The 24,536-nt window shown below is 40.5% G+C and overlaps 1 protein-coding gene across 7 annotated transcripts in view; it reads left to right on the forward strand.

Annotated features, from left to right (window-relative positions):
* The window catches only part of STOX2 (storkhead box 2), an 82,516-nt gene that overhangs the window by 32,499 nt on the left and 25,481 nt on the right, over positions 1–24,536 (forward strand). For 3 of the 7 annotated variants that reach the window (XM_049864314.1, XM_049864313.1, XM_049864315.1), the window contains one exon: positions 4,442–4,594. In XM_049864314.1, coding sequence (XP_049720271.1) covers positions 4,442–4,594 — 153 coding nt within the window. The other 4 variants (XM_049864310.1, XM_049864317.1, XM_049864311.1 and 1 more) reach the window with 3 other exon arrangements.

Raw genomic sequence — 24,536 nt, forward strand, 5'->3', positions numbered from 1 at the left:
TAATTTCTATAGATTATGTAGGAAATGATGAGCAACAATATTTTAGCAGTATTTGCATTCTCTTGTTTTCTTCTTTGACCATACACATGGTCCAGTTGGAAGAATTTTCTAGTAACATATTTTAAAAATGACTAGTTGGTTCATTAAGCAGGCCTGACATAAGACCCATAGAAAATCACAGTAAACCTGAATAATACTGAGTTGTATTATGTTGAGAGACACCTATGCTACCTATAATATAGATTTTAAATGCATGTTCTAAACTTCACTTTAATATATAGTTATCTCGCTGTGGTAACTGCTGTGCTTTGGGACCTATTGTTCATGAAATTAACGGAGAGAGAGTTGTAGAAATTGCATGGTTAAGTATGCTTGGTGTGTCTTGTTGTTTTTTGTTTGTTTTCCAATTATTTAGCAAAAATATGAATAAAATCACAATCCTTTAAAATACCCTGAGAAATTCCTTGGATTATAATGTTATACCTGGATATCCATCCATTCAGCAAACACTGATCAGGTGTCCAGTACAAGCGCTGCAGGATTCTAGGCTCTGGAAGCATGGAGAGGAACGTGGCTCCTTCTGTTGTGGAGCTTGTATGCTAGTGGGCGAGACAGACGGTAAACCAGCGGACACAGACATGCGTGTGCACAAACTGAGAGCCTGGTTAGGAGCTCTGAAGACAGTAGCTTGGGGGAAGAGCCTTAGATTGGTGGTCAGAGGAGGACTCTGAGGAGGCAGCGTTTAAACTGAGACACAAAGGATGAGAAGAAGCCAGCCCAGCAAAGGTCTGTGCCAAGAGCATGCCAGGCAAAGGGCACAAGAAAGACAAAGGTCCTGAGCTGGGAAAAGCCTGGTGTGTACAAACAGCAGGAGGCAGACTGTGAGCATGGAGCAGGGAGGGGTGAGTGGAAGGGAGGGAGGAGGCAGATGGGGTGGGCGACAGGCTGAGACCCTACGGCCCTCGTCAGCCAGAAAGGAGTTCAGATTCCGTTCAGAGTGCAGTAGGCCGTAGCTGTGGAGTTTTTGCAGGAAGCGGCAGATTTTATGTTTTTCTGAGAAAACCCTGACTGCCTGGTAGTGCTAATGGTTAATGTGCTTGGCTGCTAACTAAAGGGTTGGAAGTTTAAGTCCACCCAGGGGTGACTCAGAAGAAAGGCCTGGAAGCCTACTTCCGAAAAACCCCAGCGGAGCACGGCTCTGCTCTGCCACACGTGGGTCACCGTGACGTGGGTCACCGTGAGTCAGAGGTGACTCGACAGCAGCTGGTTGGCTGGTTACGAAGAGCTTGGCTACACTGTGGAGAAGGGATTACGGGGGCAAGAGCGCAAACTGGGGGTGATGGGCCAGGCAAGAGGTGACGTGGCTGGAGTAGGGGCCGCAGTGGAGAGGGAGTCAAGGGAAGACCCGGGAGACATCTGGATGCAGAGCAGACAGGGCTGCTGATGGGGCTGGGATGACAGCCGAGGAGAACATCCGTCTCAGGGCACTGTTAAGATGCGATGACGTGTGGAAGTAGTTACTTGGAGCAGCAAAGTTCCGTTTTGTTCTGTATCCTGAGTTAGAAGACATCACACATGTTCGTGACTGTAGTGGAGCTGAGCTTTTTAAAAATAAATGTATGTCAGACATACTTAAAGCATGCTGCCTCGTTACAATGAGTGAAAACGTTAAGAAGATGGCAGTTCAACTAAACAAATAATTTCAGCTAAAAGTGTAAAGAGCAGCATGACTTAAACTAATTAATTTTGCTAATAGTCGTTTCTTTTTTACAGAGTACTCAAGACCTCTCTTGTGTACAAAATTGGAAGTTAGACCCACATGTTTTAAACTGTATTTAGTATTTTCATGTCTTTATTCTTCTGAAAAGTCCGTAGTTAAAATAGGCAGATTCTGAAAGGTGAGTGTTAGTTGCCAACCTCTCCAGTGATACACAAGTTGAAGAGTTCTGGAATCTCCTTTGTTGCCCCCTTTGCCAGCCAACCCCCATGTTCCGCTTTATCTGGCTTTTAAAGACATTCCAGGTGACTCTGAGGTCCATGTGACGAACCTAGCAACTCCTCAGACACTCTGGCCACAACAACCCTCATTCTCTACTGCCCGAAGCAGAGTGAGAGAGAAGGAACAGCAGATGAGACCCTCAGAGTGTCTACGGCTGAGCAGCAGCCCAGGTGGGGAGGGGCGCCGTGAAGGGTGTGGCTCCAGACCCCACCTTTACTGCAGCTCGCCACCACCACTTTGTTGTGCACATTAGGCTTTAGAGTAGACCTCTTTGAACAAAGGGTGCAGCAGTTAATAAAAGGCAAGCTTGCCCACTGAGATGGTCCTACACCACTCTCACTGTCATTCTTGAGTCTCCAATAGGGATTCAGGCTTCACCAGCTGAGTGAATCTTACATACACAATAACAGCCCAAAATGTAGCATTGTAGATTTCACCTGCTGCGACCCCACCACGTCATTCCAGGAATCCCTCTGAGGGTTTCTCTTTATGTTCGTGTCCCAGAGGCCCAAGAAGTTTGTGAGTTCTGAGTCAGGGCAGTTCATGGTCTCTGCTGACTCCCATCCCTGCTGGCCTTCTCCTTTTCTGGATTTGGGTCCTCCCTTCTCTGTGGCCATTAAAAAAATGTCTCACTCCTCTCATGTCCATCTCTCAGAGAGCGGGCCCACAACAGGACCCATTGGAGCCCTCAGGGTTGCAGGGCGAGGGAGCAGGTGAACAGAGTTGGGGTTGGTGTGGGAGGTTAGGCCTCGTCCTGGACAGGAGCCACTAAGTCTTTTGCACTCAGGCCCTGCTGCCTTGTCCAGCTGGCCGTGCTGGACTTTATCCTCACACGTGGGGGTTTTCACTCCCAGGCCATGCTGCTGGTTTTATCTATCGAATCCTTTCCCATTTAGTTTGTCAAAAATGGGTTCAAGTTCTTTCCCAAAGGGCTTCTGAGCTCTCCTGTAAGTTAGGAGATGTGGCTGGACAGAGCTTTACATTCCCTGGTGGTGAGAAGGCTGGACCACCCCAGAGCACCCAGAAATCTTCTAGGGAAGGGGTTGCTTAATGCCACAGGCTGTTCCGAGTCTTGGTTACGTCCAGCCGTGGTAGCTTGTTACAAGAGAGAAATCATTCCTAGGAAACAGGAAAAGAGAAATTATGTAAGGGTATGTGAGAAATGTAGTGCTTACAAATACAGAATATCTATCTCTGACATTAGTTTTCACCCTCTTTTTGTAGAAAAATTTTTTAAGTGCAATCTTAGAGATCTCCAAAGTATAAAACAGGTGACGCTCAGTTGTTAGGAGCAAACCCTCCTGTTCACCCAGTCTCTCCCTCTGCTGGGCCTTCCTCCATCCCAGAAGTCTCTAGGAACTCTAGGGATCCTTGGAGCATAACTTGAAAATCACCACACTGAATCTTCAGATGGCAGAAATGAAGACTGGGTCTTCAGCCTCTCTTGCTTTTCCCCATAATGTGCAAACATATGCAGGAGGCCACAGCCTCCTAGGGAACTGTCACCTGCCCCTCCCTCCCCAGAGTCATCTTTCAGAAGTTTGCATCTGATTTTGTCAGTCATTAGATTCCTTCCATGGCTCGCCATCCCCACGGGATGAAAACTTTGGGCACACAGCTCTTTCCTTATGGTTGTTCCTGCCTGTCCCCTCCTCCTGTACCTGCACTGCTAGAGAAGTACCTGCATGCAGGCCCTGCCACCCCCTCAGCCCTGCAGCCCCCCTCCCTCAGCCACTAGGCACATGCATGTTCCTAGTGCTGCAGTCGGGATATGCGTCCTAGGTAAAACCTTCTGTAACTTTCTGCTTCTAAGCACCCCCATGCCCGCAGGTGGTGGCGTACTGCTGTTTCCCCTCCATTCCAGGGATTATCATGCAGTCCTCTCTGGGGGCATCATCACACAGCATCGTGCACACTGACCAGCTTGTCTGTCTCCTCCACTTCAATGCAAACTCTTTAGGGCAGAGATATTAGTGGGCTGGTTCTCTCGTCTGTCTCCAGCTCATAAGCCCCCAGCAGATGCTTGGCATTAGAGGTCATCTGACAGTTGAATGAATGAATCATCTGGTTACAAAGGCATTTGTCAAGATGTGAATGGCAGTTACTAAATAAATCAGCTCCAAGTTAATAAAAACGTAAATCAGTTTCAAAACCTCATTGTTGCTCAACTTTCAGTACTATGTTTATTTAAATGAGACCTCAGATTTTAAAGGAAAGTTTTATTCGTCAAGGCAATAGAAGCCTTAACTGTGCTGTGGAAGTCTTTCTGCCTGAGTGGAATTGGCTGTGGCTATAACAAATTTAAGTTTTCGGAGTTTATTGCATTCATAACACAAGGAATAGGTGATGGTCATGGGAGGTGTGTGCATGTGTGAAGGTGTGTGCGGGACAGATGAATGAGGCTTTTAATGAACCACTCACTTAGAAATTGTCTTTCTGCAGGTGATGTATCACCAATCAGTATGTCTCCTATCAGTCAATCTCAGTTTATTCCACTCGGGGAAATCCTTTGCTTGGCCATCTCAGCAATGAACTCAGCAAGAAAACCTGTTACCCAAGAAGCACTGATGGAACACCTGACCACGTGTTTCCCAGGTAATGGGAAAAGAATGCGGCACCTTTCAGATGGATGTGTACTTGGCTGATCTAGCACTTCACGTGGACTGCTCCTCCCCTGTTTAAATATAATGGGTAACCATCTTGGTCAGAGAGACCAGAAACTTTTCTTAATTCTGTAATTCTTGTATTATTTAAAAAATATTTACTTGTCTCAGCTGTAGTACTTTTTAAATTGGGACTGCATCAAAGACATTAAGTCAGAATCCACAAAGAATTCTGGAAAAACTACCAAGATTTCCTTGGCAGTCCAACCTTGTTTAAATACCTGAGCTTAGTGGTTCTAGATGCTGGTTGTAAACAGCTAAAACTTCCAGCCCTGAAGGTGAAGCCACAGAAAGAGTAATGTCAGAAATAAATAAAGCTGGCATGCTCATATCATGGTTTGATGAGTTTTAAGACTACAACATTTGATAAACTAGTTAAGATCTAATTTTAAAAGAAAAGCTGAAATATCTACTTTTCCCTTAAATACTATTCAAAAGGACAATAGTCCACCTGCTGTCATGAACGGCAGGTGGGTGTACTCTCCAGGCTGGAAAGTGTTAGAGGTAGAGTGTGCGTGTCCTTCTCAGGAGGGACCTCCAACGACTCAGATTCGGCTTTCTGTTGCCTGCTTCCCTCAAAAATGTAGATCCCTGCCAGAGTGGCCCAATCTTCTAACTTTTAAGAGAATCTAGAACTTTAGAGTTTTGCATGAAATCTCTAGGTTTCCTGCATGTTGGCGTGTGTGTGTGTGTATGCGTGTATGTGTGTGTCTATCTATATTTAACATATGCTGGCAACGTGTAAGTCAAGTAACACAGTATCAGACTACCAGTTTGCCACCTTGGTTTTGGACTCAGCCTGTTCTTAGACTGAAATACAGCCCACATTAAAAACTAACTCGGCATGTTTTTCACTCAGCTTAGAAGAGACCTTGGTAAATGTCATCTGTTGGCTGTATCAGTTCACTTTTGCTGCAGAAATGCTGGAAAACAACCAACCATCCAACATGAGTGGTATACGACAATAAACATTTGTTTAGTTCGTGTGTCTGGGGGTTCCCCAGGAGTCAGCTGGCCTAGCTGGGTGGCTCTGCTCCCCTGAACATCATCTTTGGAAAGGGGCCTCATTTTCTCAGGATGACGGCAGAGGCACAAGAGAGCATGTCCTTCTGCACAGGGGCTTTTCAAGCCTTTACTCACACCAAGGCCTGTTTCACTGGCCAAAGCAAAGATGGACAACTCGAAAGGTAAGGCATTGGGAAGTATACTCCACCCCTGGGAGAGCAGGGCAAGAGGAGGGAGGGACTGCTTTTAAATGGAACAATAATCTCATCTACCATACGAGGTCTCCCCTTTTCCTCTTGCCCCAGAGAAATTTTATATTTTTTTCCCTAGAGATTTTCCTCTTTTTTAGATTTTCTAATTGATATGTTTTGAAATGACATGGACTGTTTAAAAACTCTTAACATGAGAGGTGGAGCCAAGATGGCAGAATAGACAGATGATTCCGGCAAGCCCTCTTACAAGAAAGACCTGAAAAAACAAGTGAAATGAGTATATTTATGACAAGCTAGGAGCTCTGAACATCAAAGGCAAGCTTACAAAACAAACTGAGGGGCAGGGGGAAGAAGAGATGGTTCAGAAGCAGAGAGGAGTTACCGGACCTGAACCGTGGGGAGCCCACAGGCACCATTCCCGGAGCGGCGGTGGCAGGCTGGTACTAGCGTTCAGCAGCAGTTTCCTCAGGGGGAAGCAGGCATCCACACAACCTACTTATACCTCCAGAACCAGAGAAGAACGGCGCTCTCAGCAAAAGCTAAGTACTTGAGTATATTTCACCATGCCCCTTGCCTCCAAGCCAGCTTCAGTGGCTGTTGATTTCACTGGGCCTGAGATACTCCCTGGTGGACACCTAGAGCCATTCTCCAGGCCCTGGAGAAGAAATAAATTTGCAATTGGGGAAAAAGATAATTTGCCAGCTCCACTAACTGGGGGAGCTCAGGACAGAAGCAGCTCCTGTCCATGTATAAACAGTCCGTGGACTTTGAGTACCGTTCCCCTCAGCATGGACCTGTGTGGGACTGTTTCAGGAGAATACGCCCTTGTTGGCAGACTACAACCATTTCAGCTGTGCGGTGGAGAGGTGGGTGTTTGATATTTGACATGGCTTTGCCTATTAAACAGGGTCCTCACCTACCCATATCAGGGGCATAAGGACTGGTGGCTCCACTCAGGCTACCCAGCCACTCACTACAGGCCTCCAAGGATAACTGGTACCCCCAAGTCCTTACAACCAAAAACATTGGGTGCCCATGGTCCATCTGCAAAACGCACCCACCTGTATGCTTTAGGGAACAGGAACACGCTTTCCTCAGAGACACATAGGGGACAATTCTCAGCCCCCTCCCTTGTTCAGAGTGTGACCCCCTGCTCTAGCCAGATACAGGTACCTACACCAATCACCCCTGCCCTTTTAAGACTGTAGGACAGAGCCTGTACCACACACTTGATGTTCAGCTACCTGGACACCAGAGCTGAATTCGTACAAGAAAAGTGAATGGACTCCTAGATTGATATACCTGATAACAGCTCTAGCCATCTGGGGACAGGACGTCAGAGTTCCAAAGGCGAAAATAATGAAGCTAGCTCAGTCAGCCCATTTGGGCACATCAAAACAAAACAAAGCAAGAAGCTATGACACAGTAAACAAACATAAAATTAATAAAATAACTTATAGATGGCTCGGAGGCAACAGTCAGTATCAAGTCACATAAAGACACAGGCCATGATCATCTCAACAACCTCTCAAAAAAAAAAAAAATCAAGGTATCATTTAGATGAGAGTGCCTTCCTTGGAATTACCAGAGGCAGAATACAAAAGATTAATATACAGAACCCTTCAAGGCATCAGGAAGGAAATGAGGCAATACGCAGAACAAGCCAAGGAACACACAGATAAAGCAATTGAAGAAATTAAGAAGATAATTCAGGAACAGTGAAAAATTTAATAAGCTGGAAAAATCCATAGACAGCAATCAAAAATTCAGAAGATTAATAATAAAATTACAGAAGTACACAACTCAGTAGAAAGTCAGAGGAGCAGAACTGAGCAAGTGGAAGGCAAAATTTCTGAACTTGAAGATAAAGCACTTAGTACCAATATACTTGAAAAAAAAATCAGATAAAAGAATTTTAAAAAATGAAGAAAACTTAAGAATCATGTGGGACTCTATCAAGAGAAATAGCCTACGAGTGATTGGAGTACCAGAACAGGAAGGGATAACAGAAAATACAGAGAGAATTGTTGAAGATTTGTTGGCAGAAAACTTCCCTGATATCGTGAAACATGAGAAGATATCCAAGATGCTCATCGAACTCCACATAAGGTAGATTTTAAAAGAAAGTCACCAAGACATATTATAATCAAACTTGCCAAAACCAAAGATAAAGAGAATTTTAAGAGCAGCTAGGGATAAACAAAAAGTCACCTACAAAGGAGAGTCAATAAGAATAAGTTCGGACTACTCGGTAGAAACGAGGCAGGCAAGAAGGCAATGGGATGACTTCTATAAAAAATTGAAGGAAAACAATTGCCAGCCAAGAATCTTATATCCATCAAAACTGTCTCTTAAATATGGAGATGAAATTAGGACATTTCCAGATAAACAGAAGTTTAGGGAATTCGTAAAAACTGAGCCAAAACTACAAGAAATAAGGGAGTTCTTTGTTTAGAAAATCAATAATGTCAGGTATCACTCAAGACTAGAACACTGAGCAGAGCAATCAGAAATCAACCCAGGCAAAGAAATCACAAAAATAAATCAAGATAAAAAATGCTCAAAATGGAAACAGCGATGTTATTGCTATAAAAGAAGACAACATGAAAACAATAAAGAGGGACAAATGTAGTCATAGATCTACAATGTGGAGAGGAAGACAAGGTGATACAAGGAAATAAAAGTTAGGTTTAAACTTAGAAAAATAGCGGTAAATAATAAGGTAACCACAAAGGAGACAAACTATCCTACTCATCAAATTAAAATACAAGAAAAAAAGAGAGACTCAGCAGAAGCAAAATCAACAACAATGAATATGAGGAAAGGATAATATTTGCAGATAATCTACTCAGCACATAAAATTAAGTGGGAAAAAGAAACTGTCAACAACACACAAAAAAAGACATCAAAATGATAGCACTAAATTCATACCTATCCATAATTATGATGAATGTAAATGAACTAAATGCACCAATAAAGAGACAGAGAGTGGCAGAATGGATTAAAAAACACAATTGGTCTATATGCTACCTACAAGAGACACACCTTAGACTCAGACACAAACAAACTAAAATTCAAAGGATGGAAAAAGATCTCAAGCAAACAACAATCAGAAAACAGCAGAACTGGCAATATTAATTTCTGAAAAGTAGACTTTAAAGTTAAATCCATCATAAAGGATAATGAGGGATACTATATAATGATTAAAGGGGCAATATACCAAGAAGATATAACCATACTAAATATTTATGCATCCAATGACAGGGATGCAAGATACATAAAACAAACTCTATGGGCATTAAAAAGTGAGATAGACAGCTCCACAATAATGGTAGGAGACTTCAATACACCACTATCGGTGAAGGACAGGACATCCAGAAAGAAGCTCAGTAAAGACACGGAATATCTAAATGCCACAATCAACCAACTTGAACTCATAGACATGTACAGAACACTCCACCCACAACAACCAAGTATACTTTCTTTTCTAGTGCACATGGAACATTCTCTAGAATAGACCACATATTAGGTCATAAAGCAAGCCTTAGCAGAATCCAAAACACTGAAATGTTACAAAGCATCTTCTCTGACCATAAGGCCATAAAAGTGGAAATCAATAACAGAAAAATCGTGGAAAAGAAATCCAACACTTGGATATTGAACAATACCCTGCTCAAAAAAAGACTGCATTATAGAAGACATTCAGGATGGAATAAAGAAATTCCTAGAATCGAATGAGAATAAAAACACTTCCTATCAGAACATTTGGGACACAGCGAAAGCAGTGCTCAGAAGTCAATTTATATCAATAAATGCACACATCCAAAAAGAAGAAAGGGCAAAAATCAAAGAATTATCCCTACAACTTGAACAAATACAAAGACAGCAACAAAAGAAACCCTCAGGCACTAGAAAAAAACAAGTAATAAAATTTAGAACAGGATTAATGAAATAGAAAACAGGAAAACAATCGAAAGAATTAAGAAAACCTAAAGCTGGTTCTTTGAAAAAATCAACAAAATTGATAAAGCATTGGCAAACTGACAAAAGGAAAACAGCAGAGGAATGAAATAAGCTGAATAAGAATAAGTTGGGCAATATAACAACAGATCCAACTGAAATTAAAAGAATCATATCTGAATTCTATGAAAAATTGTACTCTAACAAATTTGAAAACCTAGAAGAAATGGGTGAATTCCTAAAAACACACTATGTACCTAAACTAACACAAACAGGTAGAAAAACTAAATAGACCCATAAGAAAAGAAGAGATTGAAAAGGTAATCAAAAAACTCCCAACAAAAAAAAAAAAAGCCCTGGCCCAGACGGCTTCACTGCCAAGTTCTACCAAACTTTCAGAGAAGAGTTAACACCACTACTACTAAATGTATTTCAGAGCATAGAAAAGGGCAGAATACTCCCAACCTCATTCTATGAAGCCAGCATATCCCTGATACCAAAACCAGGTAAAGACACCACAAAAAAAGAAAATTACAGACCTGTATCGCTCAAGAACTTAGATGTAAAAATCTCAACAAAATTCTAGCCAATAGAATTCAACAACATATCAAAAAAATAATTCACCATGACCAAGTGGGATTCATACCAGGTATGCAGGGATGGTTCAACATTAGAAAAACAATTAATGTAATCTACCACATAAATGAAACAAAAGACAAGAATCACATGATTTTATCAATTGATGCAGAAAAGGCATTTGACAAAGTTCAACACTCATTCATGATAAAAGCTCTCAGCAAAAAAGGAATAGAACGAAAATTCCTCAACATCATAAAGGGCATTTATACAAAGCCAATAGCCAACATCATCCTAAATGGAGAGAGCCTTAAAGCATTCCCCTTTAGATCGGGAACCAGACAAGGATGCCCTTTATCACTACTCTTACTCAACATTGTGCTGGAGGTCCTAGCCAGAGCAATTAGGCTAGATAAAGAAATGAAGGGAATCCAGATTGGCAAACCCAAAAAACCCATAAGGAATAAGTAAAAGTATCTGTGTTTGTAGACGACGTAATCTTATACACAGAAAACCCTAAGGAATCCCCAAGAAAACTACTGAAACTGATAGAAGAGTTCAGCAGAGTATCGAGATACAAGATAAACATACAAAAATCAGTTGGATTACTCTACACCAACAAAAAGAAAATCAAAGAGGAAATCACCAAATTAATACCATTTACAGTAGCCCCCAAGAAGATAAAATACTTAGGAATAAATTTTACCAGAGATATAAAGACTTATACAAAGAAAACTACAAAACACTACTGCATGAAACCAAAAGAGACCTACACAAGTGGAAAAACATACCTTGCTCATGAATAGGAAGACTTAACGTTATAAAAATATCTGTTCTACCAAAAACGATCTATACATTTAATGCAATTCTGATCCAAATTCCAATGACATTTTTTCATGAGATGGAAAAGCAAATCACCAACTTCATATGGAAGGGAAGGAGGCCCCGGATAAGTAAAGCATTACTGAAAAATAAGAACAAAGAGGGAGGCCTTACTCTACCTGATTTGAGAACCTATTATACCGCTACTTTAGTCAAAACATCGTGGTACTGGTATAACAACAGATACATAGACCAGTGGAACAAAATTGAGAATCCGGACATAAATCCATCCACATATGAGCAGTTGATATTAGACAAAAGCCCCAAAGCAGTTAAATGGGAAAAAGACAGTCTTTTTAATAAATGGTGCTGGCATAACTGGATATCCATCTGCAAAAAGATGAAACAAGACCCATACCTCACACCATGCACAAAAATGAGTTCAAAATGGATCAAAAAGATAAATTAACATCTAAAACAACAAAGATCATGGAAGAAAAAATAGGGACAACATTAGGAGCCCTAATACATGGCATAAACATTATACAAAACATTACTAACAATGCAGAAGAAAAACTAGATAACTGGGAGCTCCTAAAAATCAAACACCTATGCTTATCCAAAGACTTCACCAAAAGAGTAAAAAGATTACCTACAGACTGGGAAAAAGTTTTTAGCTATGAGCGCCTGATCCCTCAAATCTACATGATACTGCAAAAACTCAACTATAAAAATAAAAATTACCCAATTGAAAAATGGGCAAAAGTTATGAACAGACACTTCACTAAAGAAGACATTCAGGTAGCTAACAGATATATGAGGAAATGCTCACGATCGTTAGCCATTAGAGAAATGCAAATCAAAACTACAATGAGATTCCATCTCACTCCAACAAGGCAGGCATTAATCCAAAAACACAAAACAAATGTTGAAGAGGCTGTGTAGAGATTGGAACACTTATACACTGCTGGTGGGAATGTAAAATGGTACAACCACTTTGGAAATCCATTTGGCACTTCCTTCAAAAGCTAGATATAGAAGTATCATAAGATCTAGCAATCCTACTCCTTGGAATAGATCCTAGAGAAATAAGAGCCTTTACACGAACAGATATATGCACACTCATGTTCACTACAGCCCTATTTACAATATTAAAAAGTTGGAGGAAACCAAGGTGCCCATCAACGGATGAATGGATAAAGTATGGTATATTCTCACAATTGAATACTACGCATCCATAAAGAACAGTGATGAACCTGTGAAACATTTCATAACATGGAGGAATCTGGAAGACATTATGGCAAGTGAAATTAGTGAGTTGCAAAAGGACAAATATTGTATAAGACCACTATTATAAGAACTCAAGAAATAGTTTAAACAGAGAAGAAAATATTCTGTGATGATTAGGAGAGGGGGGAGGGAGGGATGATGGCAGAGGGGTATTCACTAATTAGTAGATAAGAACTGCTTTAGGAGATGGGAAAGACAACACACAATATAGGCAAGGTCAGCAGAATTGGACTAAACCAAAAGCAAAGAAGTTTCCTGAATAAACTGAATGCTTCGAAGGCCAGAGTAGCAGGGACGAAGGTTTGGGGACCATGGTTTCAGGGCACATCTAAGTCAATTGGCATAATAAAATCTATTAAGAAAACATTCGGCATCCCACTTTGGAGAGTGGCTTCTGGGGTCTTAAACCCTAGCAAGCGGCCATCTAAGATGCATCAATTGGTCTCAACCCATCTGGATCAAAGGAGAATGAAGAACAACAGGGACACAATGTAATTACGAGCCCAAGAGATGGAAGGGCCATATAAACCAGAGACTACATTGGACTGAGATCAGAGGAACTAGATGATTCCCAGCTACGACCAATGGCTGTCCTGACAGGGAATACAATAGAGAACTCCTGAGGGAGCAGGTGAGCAGTGGGATGCAGACCCCAAAGTCTTGTGAAAAGAGCAGACTTACTGGTCTGACTGAGACTAGAAGGACCCTGGTGGTCATGGCCTCCAGACCTTCTGTTGGCCCAGAACAGGAATCATTCCCAAAGCCAACTCTTCAGACAGGTATTGGACTGGACAGTGGGATGGAGAGGGATCCTGGTGAGGAGTGAGCTTCTTGGATCAGGTGGACACTTGAGACTATGTTGTCATCTCCTGCCTGGAGGGGAGATGAGAGGGTAGAGGGGGTTAGAAGCTGAGGAAATAGAGAGGAAAAGAGAAAGTGGAGGAAGGGAGCGGGCTGTCTCATTAGGGGGAGAGCAACTGGGAGTATGTAGCAAGGTGTATATAAGTTTTTGTGTGACAGACTGACTTGATTTAAAAACTTTCACTTAAAAGTACAATTAAAAAAGAAAAACTCTAATATGAATCCAGCTAATGAAATATTTTTGTGGCTGATAAATTATCTCAAATTTGTAACATTTCATTAGCTCTGGGTCTAGTTCACTGTCTGGTGATTTTTATTAACTTTCAGGAAGTCCCCTTCCTTTCAGTAGTAAATAAGTTGAATCCTGAGTGAGAGTAAGGTGGAAGAGTCTGTTCACTGTTCACAGAGTGCTCTTGTGAAGGAAGGTCCTTCCTTTAGCCTTACACCTGGAAAACCACTCTTGATTTTAGACTTTTGAATTCCTTATAGGTTTATGTAGCTTCATGAGAAATTACAAACCTTTATTGAACTTGGTTATACATCTTCTCTTTTGGGCCTATAAAATAGAGAATGGAAGGAAGACAGTGCCTATGTAGTAGGAAATTTTTCATCACTGCTAACAGCTAATAAGCATATCACTAAGTTGGACTACTTTATGGAGAAAGCCATAGGTCATTTGTAGTTAAAAGACAAACTGTATTCTTAACTTTTATGATGAGTGAACTTAAATCCCAAGGCCATGATCTTCAGATGGACTGAGAGGTGTAAACCTTTTTTTATCTGTGCGACACTAATGACTCCTTGGTCACCCCCAAATGTTGCAGAGACCCTATGCAAGCCAGAGTCTAGGGCAGATATTGGCAAACTATGGCCTGCAGGCTACTTGTGACCCACCACCTGTTTTTGTCTGCCATCTGTCAGTCCATTTCTCATAGTGAGGGTGCTTGTGTGTTGCTGTGATGCTGGAATCTTTGCCACTGGTATTTCAAATACCAGCAGGGTCACCCTGGGTGGACAGATTTCAGGGGAGCTTCCAGACTAAGACAGAATAGGAAGAAGGACCTGGCAGTCTACTTCTGAGAAAAATTGGCCTGTGAAAACCTTAGGAATAGCCGTGATACACTGTCTGATACAGTGTCAGAAGATGAGCCTCTCAGGTTGGAAGGCACTCAAGATACAACTGGGGAAGAGCTGCATCCTCAAAGTAGAGTCAACCTTACTGATGTGAATGGAGTTAGGTTTTTGGGACCTTCATTTCTGATGTGGCATGACTCAAAATGAGAAACAGCTGAAAACATCCACTAATAATCAGAATATGGAATGTACAAAGTATATATCTCGGAAAATTGGAATTCATCAGAATGAAATGGAATGTATAAAGATCAATATTCTAAGCATTAGTGAGCTGAAATGGACTGGTACTGGCCATCCTGATTCAGACAATTATATGGTTTACTGTGCTGGGAATGACAAATTGAAGAGGAATGGTATCGCGGTCATCATCATAAAGAACATTTCAAGATCTATCCTGAAGTACAGTGCTGTCAATGACAGGATAATATCCACACGCCTACAAGAAGACCAGTTAATACAACTATTATTCAAATTTACACACCAACCACTAATGCCAAAAATCAGGAAACTGAAGATTTGTTCGAACACCTTCACTGAAATTGATCAAACGTGTAGTCAAGATGCATTGGTAATTACTAGTGATTGGAATTTGAAAGTTGGAAACGAAGAAGAAAGATTGGTAGTTGAAAAATATGGCCTTGGTGATAGAAACAATGGTGGAGATTGCATGATAGAATTTTGCAAGACCAATGACTGCTTCATTGCAAACACCTTTTCCAACACCAGTAATGGTGACTATACACGTGGATATCACTAGGTGGAATATACAAGAATCAAATCCACTACATCTGTGGAAAGAGACAATGGAGAAACTCAATATCATCAGTCAGAACAAGGCCAGGGGCTAATTGTAGAAGAGACCATTGATTGCTCATATGCAAGTTCAAACTAAAGCTGAAGAAAATTAAAACAAGCCCAAAATATATCCTTGAGTATACCCCATTTGAATTTGGAGACCATCTCATGAATAGATTTGACACATTGGACACTAATGACCGAAGACCAGATGTGTTGTGAGATGAGATCAAGTATATCATACATGAAGAAAACAAAAGGTCGTTAAAAAGACAGGAAAGAAAGAAAAGCCCAAAATGGATGTCAGAAGAGACTCTGAGCGTGGGAGGCAGAACCAAGATGGCAGAATAGACAGACACTTCCGGCGAGCCCTCTTTACAACAAAGACCCGAAAAAACAAGTGAAATGAGTATATTTATGACAAGCTAGGAGCCCTGAGCATCAAAGGCAAGCTTAGAAAATGAACAGAGGGGCCGGGGGAGGAAGAGACGGTTTAGAAGCAGAGAGGAGTTACTGGTCCTGAATCGCGGGGAGCCCTCAGGCACCATTCCCAGCGCCACAGCGGCAGGGTGATACTAGCGTTCAGTTGCAGTTTCATCAGGGAGAAGGAGCCAGCCACACAGACTACTCACACCTCCGGAACCAGAGAAGAACGGCGCTCTCGGCGAAAGCTAAGTACTTGCATATATTTTAATGCACGCCCCTCCACATGCAAGCCGGCTTCAGTGGCTGAATTCCCTGGGCCTGAAATATGCACTGTTGAGTGCCTAGAGACATCCTCCTGGCCTTGGAGAAGGGGAAAAAAATGTATTTGCGGGCCAGTCTCTGGACTTTGAGCACTTTTCCCCTCTGCATGGACCTGTGTGGGCCTATTTCAGAAGAATAGGCCCTTGTTGGCAGACTTCAACCGTTTCAGCTGTGTGGTAGAGAGGTAGGTGTTTGATGTTTGACATTGCTTTGCCTATTAAACTGGGTCCTCACCTACCCACATCATGGGCCTATGGACTGGTAACTCCACTCAGGTCACCCAGCCACCCGTGACACGGGTCCAAGGATAACTGGTAGCTCCCAGTCCTTACCACCAAAAACATTGGGTGCCCATGGTCCGTCTGCAGAACTCACCCACCTGCACACTCTAGGGAACAGGGACACGCTTTCCTCAGAGACACCTGGGTCGGTTCTCGACCCCCTGCTGCAACAAGATACCAGTACCTACACCAATCACCCCTGCCTCTCTAAGACTGTAAGACAGAGCCTGTACCACTCAATTGATGATCAGCTACCTGGACACCTGAGCTGAATTCATACAAAAAAAGGGAATGGACTCCTAGACTGATATACCTGATAACAGCTCTAGCCAGCTGGGGACAGGACATCAGAGTTCCAAAGGCGAAAGTAATCAAGCTAGCTCACTCAAGCAACGCATTTGGGCATATCAAAACAAAACAAAGCAAGAAGTTATGACACAGTAAGCAAACATAAACTAATACAATAACTTATACATGGCTCAGAGACAACAGTCAATATTAAGTCATATAAATGAACAGGCCATGATCGCCTCAACAAGCTCTCAAAACAAAGAATCCAGGGATGTTCTAGGTGAAAGTATATTCCTGGAGTTACCAGAGGCAGAATACAAAAGTTTAATATACAGAACCCTTCAAGACATCAGGAAGGAAATGAGGCAATACACAGAACAAGCCAAGGAACACACAGATAAAGCAATTGAAGAACTTAGAAAGATTATTCAGGAACATAATGAAAAATTTAATAAGCTGCAAAAATCCATAGACATCAATCAGAAATTCAGAAGATTAACAATAAAATTACAGAAGTAGACAATAGAAAGTCAGAGGAACACAGTTGAGAAAGTAGAAGCCAGAATTTCTGAACTTGAAGATAAATCACTTGGCACTAATACATGTGAAGAAAAATGAGATAAATGAATTAAAAAAAAATGAAGAAACCTTAAGAATCATGTGGGACTCTATCAAGAGATAACCTACAAGTGATTGGAGTACCAGAACAGGGAGGGATAACAGAAAATACAGGGACAATTGTCGAAGATTTGCTGGCAGAAAACTTCCCTGATATCATGAAAAATGAGAAGATACCTATCCAAGATGGTCATTGAACTCCACATAAGTTAGTTGTTAAAGAAAGTCACCAAGACGTGTTATAATCAAACTTGCCAAAACCAAAGATAAGAGAGAATTTTAAGAGCAGCTAGGGATAAACGAAAAGTCAGCTCTAAAGGAGAGCCAATAAGAATAAGCTCGGACTACTTGGCAGAAACCATGCAGGCAAGAAGGCAATGGGATGACGTATATAAAGCAATGAAGGAAAAAAATTGCCAGCCAAGAATCATATATCCAGAAAAACTGTCTCTGAAATATGAAGGTGAAATTAGGACATTTCCAGATAAACAGAAGTTTAGGGAATTCATAAAAACCAAATTAAAACTGCAAGAAATACTAAAGGGAGTTCTTTGGTTTGAAAATCAATAATATCAGGTATCGACCCAAGACTGGAACACTGGGCAGAGCAATCAGAAGTCAACCCAGACAGCGAAATCAAAAAAGCAAAGCAAGATTAAAAAAATAAAGTTCAGAACAGGGTAACAATGATGTTATTATATAAGAAAAGACAACATTAAAACAATAAAGATAGACTAAGAAATGTAATCATACACCTTCCATATGGAGAGGAAGATACGGCGATACAAAGAAATAAAAGTTAGGTTTAAATATAGAAAAATAATGGTAAATAATAAGGTAACCACAAAGGAGACAAACTATCCTACTCATCAAATTAAAATACAAGAAAAAAAGAGAGACTCAGCAGAAACAAAATCAACAACAACGAATATGAGGAAAGAACAAAATTTGAAGATAATCTACTCAGCACATAAAATTAAGTGGGAAAAAGGAACTGTCAACAACACACAAAAAAAGACATCAAAATGATAGCACTAAATTCATACCTATCCATAATTATGATGAATGTAAATGGACTAAGTACACCAATAAAGAGACAGAGAGTGGCAGATTGGATTAAAAAACAATCCATCTATATGCTACCTACAAGAGACACAGCTTAGACTTAGAGACACAAACAAACTAAAACTCAAAGGATGGAAAAAAATATATATCAAGCAAACAACAATCAAAAAAACAGCAGGACTGGCAATATTAATATCTGACAAAATAGACTTTAAAGTTAAATCCATCATAAGGGATAATGAAGGGCACTATATATAATGATTAAAAGGACAATAAACCAAGAAGATATAATCATATTAAATATATATGCACCCAATGACAGGGCTGCAAGATACATAAAACAAACCGTCAGCATTGAAAAGTGAGATAGATAGCTTCACAATAATAGTAGGATACTTCAACACACCACTTTTGGTGAAGGGCAGAACATCCAGAAAGAAGTTCAATAAAGGCACAGAAGATCTAAATGCCACAATCAACCAACTTGACCTTGTATACATATACAGAACACTCCACCCAGAGCAACCACGTATATTTTCTTTTCTAGTGTACACAGAACATACTCTAGAATAGGGCACATATTAGGTCATGAAGCAAGCCTTAGCAGAATGCAAAAAATTGAAATATTACAAAGTATCTTCTCTGGCCATACAGCCATAAAAGTGGAAATCAATAACAGAAAAAGCATGGAAAAGAAATCAAACACTTGGAAACTGAACAATACCCTGCTCAAGAAAGACTGCATTATATAAGACATTAAGGATGGAATGAATAATGAAAACATTTCCTATCAGAACCTTTGGGACACAGCGAAAGCAGTCCTCAGAGGTCAATTTATATCGATAAATGCACACATCCAAAAAAAGAAAGGGCCAAAATCAGAGAATTATCTCTACAACTTGAACTAATAGAAAGAGAGCAACAAAAGAAACTCTCAGGCACCAGAAGAAAACAAATAATAAAAATTAGAGCAGAACTAAATGAAATAGAAAACAGAAAAACAATGGAAAGAATTAACAAGACTAAAAGCTGGTTCTTTGAAAAAATCAACAAAATTGATAAAGCACTGGCCAAACTGACAAAAGAAAAACAGGAGAGGAAGCAAATATCCCAAATAAGAAATGAGATGGGTGATATTACAACAGACCCAACTGAAATTAAATGAATTATATCAGATTACTCTGAAAAACTGTACTCTAACAAATTTGAAAATCTGAAAGAAATGGATGATTTTCTAGAAACACACTACCTACCTAAACTAATACAAACAGAGGTAGAACAGCTAAATAGACCCATAACAAAAGAAGTGATTGGAAAGGTAATTGAAAAACTCCCAACAAAAAAAATCCTTGGTCCAGACAGCTTCACTGCAGAGTACTACCAAACTTTCAGAAAGAAGAGTTAACACCACTACTACTAAATGTATTTCAGAGCATAGAAAAGGACGGAATATTCCCAAACTCATTCTATGAAGCCAACCTATCCCTGATACCAAAACCAGGTAAAGACACCACAAAAAAAGAAAATTACAGACCTATATCCCTCATGAACTTAGATGTAAAAATCCTCAACAAAATTCTAGCCAATAGAATTCCACAACATATCAAAAAAAAAAAAAAAATTCACCATGACCATGTGGGATTCGTACCAGGTATGCACGGATGGTTCAAAATTAGAAAAGCAACGTAATCCATCACATAAGTAAAACAAAAGACAAGAATCACATGATTTTATCAATTGATGCAGAAAAGGCATTTGACAAAGTCCAACACCTCAACATAATAAAGTGCATTTATACAAAGCCAGCAGCCGACATATCCTAAATGGAGAAAGCCTGAATGCAATTCCCTTTAGAACGGGAACCAGACAAGGATGCCGTTTATCACTGCTCTTATTCAACATTGTGCTAGAGGTCCTAGCCAGAGCAGTTAGGCTAGACAAAGAAATAAAGGGCATCCAAATTGGCAAGAAAGAAGTAAAATTATCTCTATTTGCAGACGACATGATCTTATACACAGAAAACCCTAAGGAATCCCCAAGAAAACTACTGAAACTAATAGAAGAGTTCAACAGAGTATCGAGATACAAGATAAACATACAAAAATCAGTTGGATCCCTCTACACCAACAAAAAGAATATCGAAGAGGAAATCACCAAATCAATACCATTTACAGTAGCCCCCAAGAAGATAAAATAGGAATAAATCTTACCAGAGATGTAAGACTTATACAAAGAAAACTACGATACACTTCTGCAAGAAACCAAAAGAGACTTACGTAAGTGGAAGAACATACCTTGCTCATGGATAGGAAGACTTAACATTATAAAAATGTCTATTCTACCAAATGCGATCTATACATTTAATGGAATTCTGATCCAAATTCCATCGACATTCTTTAATGAGATGGAGAATCAAATCACCCACTTCATATGGAAGGGAAAGAGGCCCTTGATAAGTAAAGCATTACTGAAAAAGAAGAACAAAGTGGGAGGCCTTACTCTACCTGATTTTAGAACCTATTATACTGTACAGTAGTCAAAACAGCTTGGTGCTGGTACAACAGCAGACACATAGACCAATGGAACTGAATTGAGAAGCCAGACATAAATCCATCCACATATGAGCAGTTGATATTTGACAAAGGCCTTAAAACACTTAAATGGCAAAACGACTGTCTTTTTAATAAATGGTGCTGGCATAACTGGATATCCATCTGCAAAAATATGAAACAAGACCCTTACCTCACTCCAGGCACACAAATGAGCTCAAAATGGATCAAAGACCTAAATATAAAATTTGAAATGATAAAGATCATGAAAGAAAAAATAGGGACAATGTTAGGAGCCCTAATACATGGCATAAACAGTATACAAATCATTACAATGCAGAAGAAAAACTAGATAACTGGGAGCTCCTAAAAATCAAACACGTATGCTCATCCAAAGCCTTTGCCAGAAGAGTAAAAAGATTACCTACAGACTGGGAAAAAGGTTTTTGCTATAACATTTCCGATCAGTGCCTGACCCCTAAAATCTACATAATACTGCAAAAACTTAACTATAAAAAGACAAATAACCCAATTAAAAAATGGGCAAAATATGTGAACACACACTTCACTAAAGAAGACATTCAGAGTTAGCTAACAGATACATGAGGAAATGCTCACGATCATTAGCCGTAAGAGAAATGCAAATCAAAACTACAATGAGATTCCATCTCACTCCAACAAGGCTGGCATTAATCCAAAAAACACAAAACAATAAATGTTGGAGAGGCTGTGGAGAGATTGCAACATTTATACACTGCTGGTGGGAATGTCAAATGGTACAACCACTTTGGAAATCGATTTGGCGCTTCCTTTAAAAGCTAGATATAGAACTACCATGCGATCCAGCAATCCCACTCCTTGGAATATATCCTAGAGAAATAAGAGCCTTTACACGAACAGATATATGCACACCTGTGTTCATTGCAGCCCTATTTACAATAGCAAAAAGGTGGAAGCAGCCAAGGTGCCCATCAACAGATGAATGGATAAATAAATTATGGTATATTCACACAATGTAATACTACACATCGATAACGAACAGTGATGAATCTGTGAAACATTTCATAACATGGAGGAATCTGGAAGGCATTATGCTGAGTGAAATTAGTCAGTTGTGAAAAGACAAATATTCTATGAGACCACTATTATAAGAACTCCAGAAATAGTTAAAACACAGAAGAAAATTTTTGATGGTTACGAGAGGGGGGAGGGAAGGTGGGAAAGAAGTATTCACTAATTAGTAGATACGAACTGCTTTAGGTGACGAGAAAGACAACATACGATACAGGTGAGGTCAGCACAACTGGACTAAACGAAAAGCAGAGAAGTTTCCAGAATAAGCCGAATGCTTCGAAGGCCAGCATAATAGAGGCAGGGGTTTGGGGACCATGGTTTCAGGGGACATCTAAGTGAATTGGCATAATAAAACCTATTAAGAAAACATTCTGCATCCTACCTTGGAGAGAGGAGTCTGGGGTCTTAAATTCTAGCAAGCAGCCATCTAAGATGCATCAATTGGTCTCAACCCACCTGGATCAAAGGAGAATGAAGAACACCAAGGACACAAGGTAATTACGAGCCCAAGAGATAGAAAAGGCCACATAAACCAGAGACTACATCAGCCTTAGACCAGAAGAGCTAGATGGTGCCTTGGGTACAACGCCTGAGGGAGCAGGAGAGCAGTGGGATGCAGACTCCAAATTCTCATAAAAAGGCCAGACTTAGTGGTCTGACTGAGACTAGAAGGACCCCGATGGTCATGGCCCCCAAACCTTCTATTGGCCCAGGACAGGAACCATTCCCAAAGCCAACTCTTCAGACAGGGATTGGACTGGACAATAGGATGGAGAGGGATGCTGGTGAGGAGTGAACTTCTTGGATCAGGTGAACACTTGAGACTATGTTGGCATCTCCTCCCTAGAGGGGAGATGAGAGGGTAGAGGGGGTTAGAAGCTGGTAAAATGGACACGAAAAGAGAGAGTGAAGGGAGAGAGTGGGCTGTCTCATTAGGAGGAGAGCAATTGGGAGTGTGTAGCAAGGTGTATATAAGTTTTTGTGTGAGAGACTGACTTGATTTGTGAACTTTCACTTAAAGCACAATTAAAAAAAAAAAACCCAAAGCCAAAAAAAGAAGAGGCTCTGCAACTTGCTCCTGAACATCAAGTAGTTAAAGAAAAGGAAGAAATTATGAAGTAAATGTGCTGAAGAGAAGATTTCAAAGTACAACTCAAGGAAACAAAGTAAATATTTTAATGAAATGTGCAAAGACCTGGAGTTAGAAAACCAAAAGAGAAGAACACTCTCAGCACCTTTCAAGCTGAGAGAACTGAAGAAAGAATTCAAGCCTCGAGTTGCAGTTTTGAAGGATTCCGTGGGGAAAATATTGAATGACTTGAATGACGAAGGAAGCATCAAAATTAGTTGGAAAGAACACACAGAGCCACTGTACTAAAAAAAGTTGGTTGATTTTCAGCCATTTCAGGATGTAGCATATGATCAAGAACTAATGGTACCAAAGGGAGAAGTCCAAGCTGCAGTGAAGGCATTGGCAAAAACCAGGCTGCAGGAATGGACGGAATACCAATTCAGATGTTTCAACAAAGGGATGCAGCGCTGGAAGTGTTCACTAATCCTATGCCAAGAATTTGGAAGACAGTGTCCTGGACAACTGACTGGAAGAGATCCATGTCTGTGCCCATTCCAAAAGAAAGGTGATCCAACAGAATGTGGAAATTATCAAACAATGTCATTAATATCACTTGGAAGTAAAATTTTGCTCAAGATCATTCAAAAGTGGTTGCAGCAGTACATTGACAGGAAACTGCTAGGAATTCAAGCCAGATTCAGAAGAGGACATGGAACGAGGGATATCATGGCTGATGTCAGATGGATCTTGGCTGAAAGCAGAGAATATCAGAAAGGTATTTACATGTGTTTTATTGACTATGCAAAGGCATTCAACTGTGTAAATCATAACAAATTATGGATAACATAGCAAAGAATGGGAATTCCAGAACACTTAATTGTGCTCATGTGGAACCTGTACGTAGACCAAGAGGCAGTCGTTTGAACAGAGCAAGGGAATACTGCAGAGTTTAAACTCAAGAAATGTGTGCATCGGGATTGTATCTTTTCGTCATACTTCCTCAGTCTGTATGCTGACAAATAAACAGAGACGTGAACTATATGAAGAAGAACGGCGCAACAACCTTACTTGCTGAAAGCGAAGAGGACTTGAAGCACTTATGATGAAGATCAAGGATTATAGCCTTCAGTATGGATTACACCTCAACATAAAGAAGACAAAAATCTTTACAAGTGAATCAATAAGCAGCATCGTGATAAATGGAGAAAAGATTGAAGTTGTCAAGGATTTCATTTTGCTTGGATCCAAAATCAACACCCATGGAAGCAGCAGTCAGGAAATCAAACAATGTATTACATTGGACACATCTGCTGCAAAAGAGCTTTTTAAAGTGATCAAAAGAAAGATGTCACTTTGGGGACTAAGGTTCGCCTGACCCAAGCATTGATATTTTCAGTCACCTCACATGCATGTGAAAGCTGGTCAGTGAATAAGGAAGACTAAAGAAGCATTGATGCCTTTGAATTATGGTGTTTGTGAAGAATATTGAACATACCATGGACTGCCAGAAGAATGAACAAAC

This window comes from Elephas maximus, chromosome 21 (genome assembly GCF_024166365.1).
Source record: "Elephas maximus indicus isolate mEleMax1 chromosome 21, mEleMax1 primary haplotype, whole genome shotgun sequence".
Classification (NCBI taxonomy): domain Eukaryota; kingdom Metazoa; phylum Chordata; class Mammalia; order Proboscidea; family Elephantidae; genus Elephas; species Elephas maximus.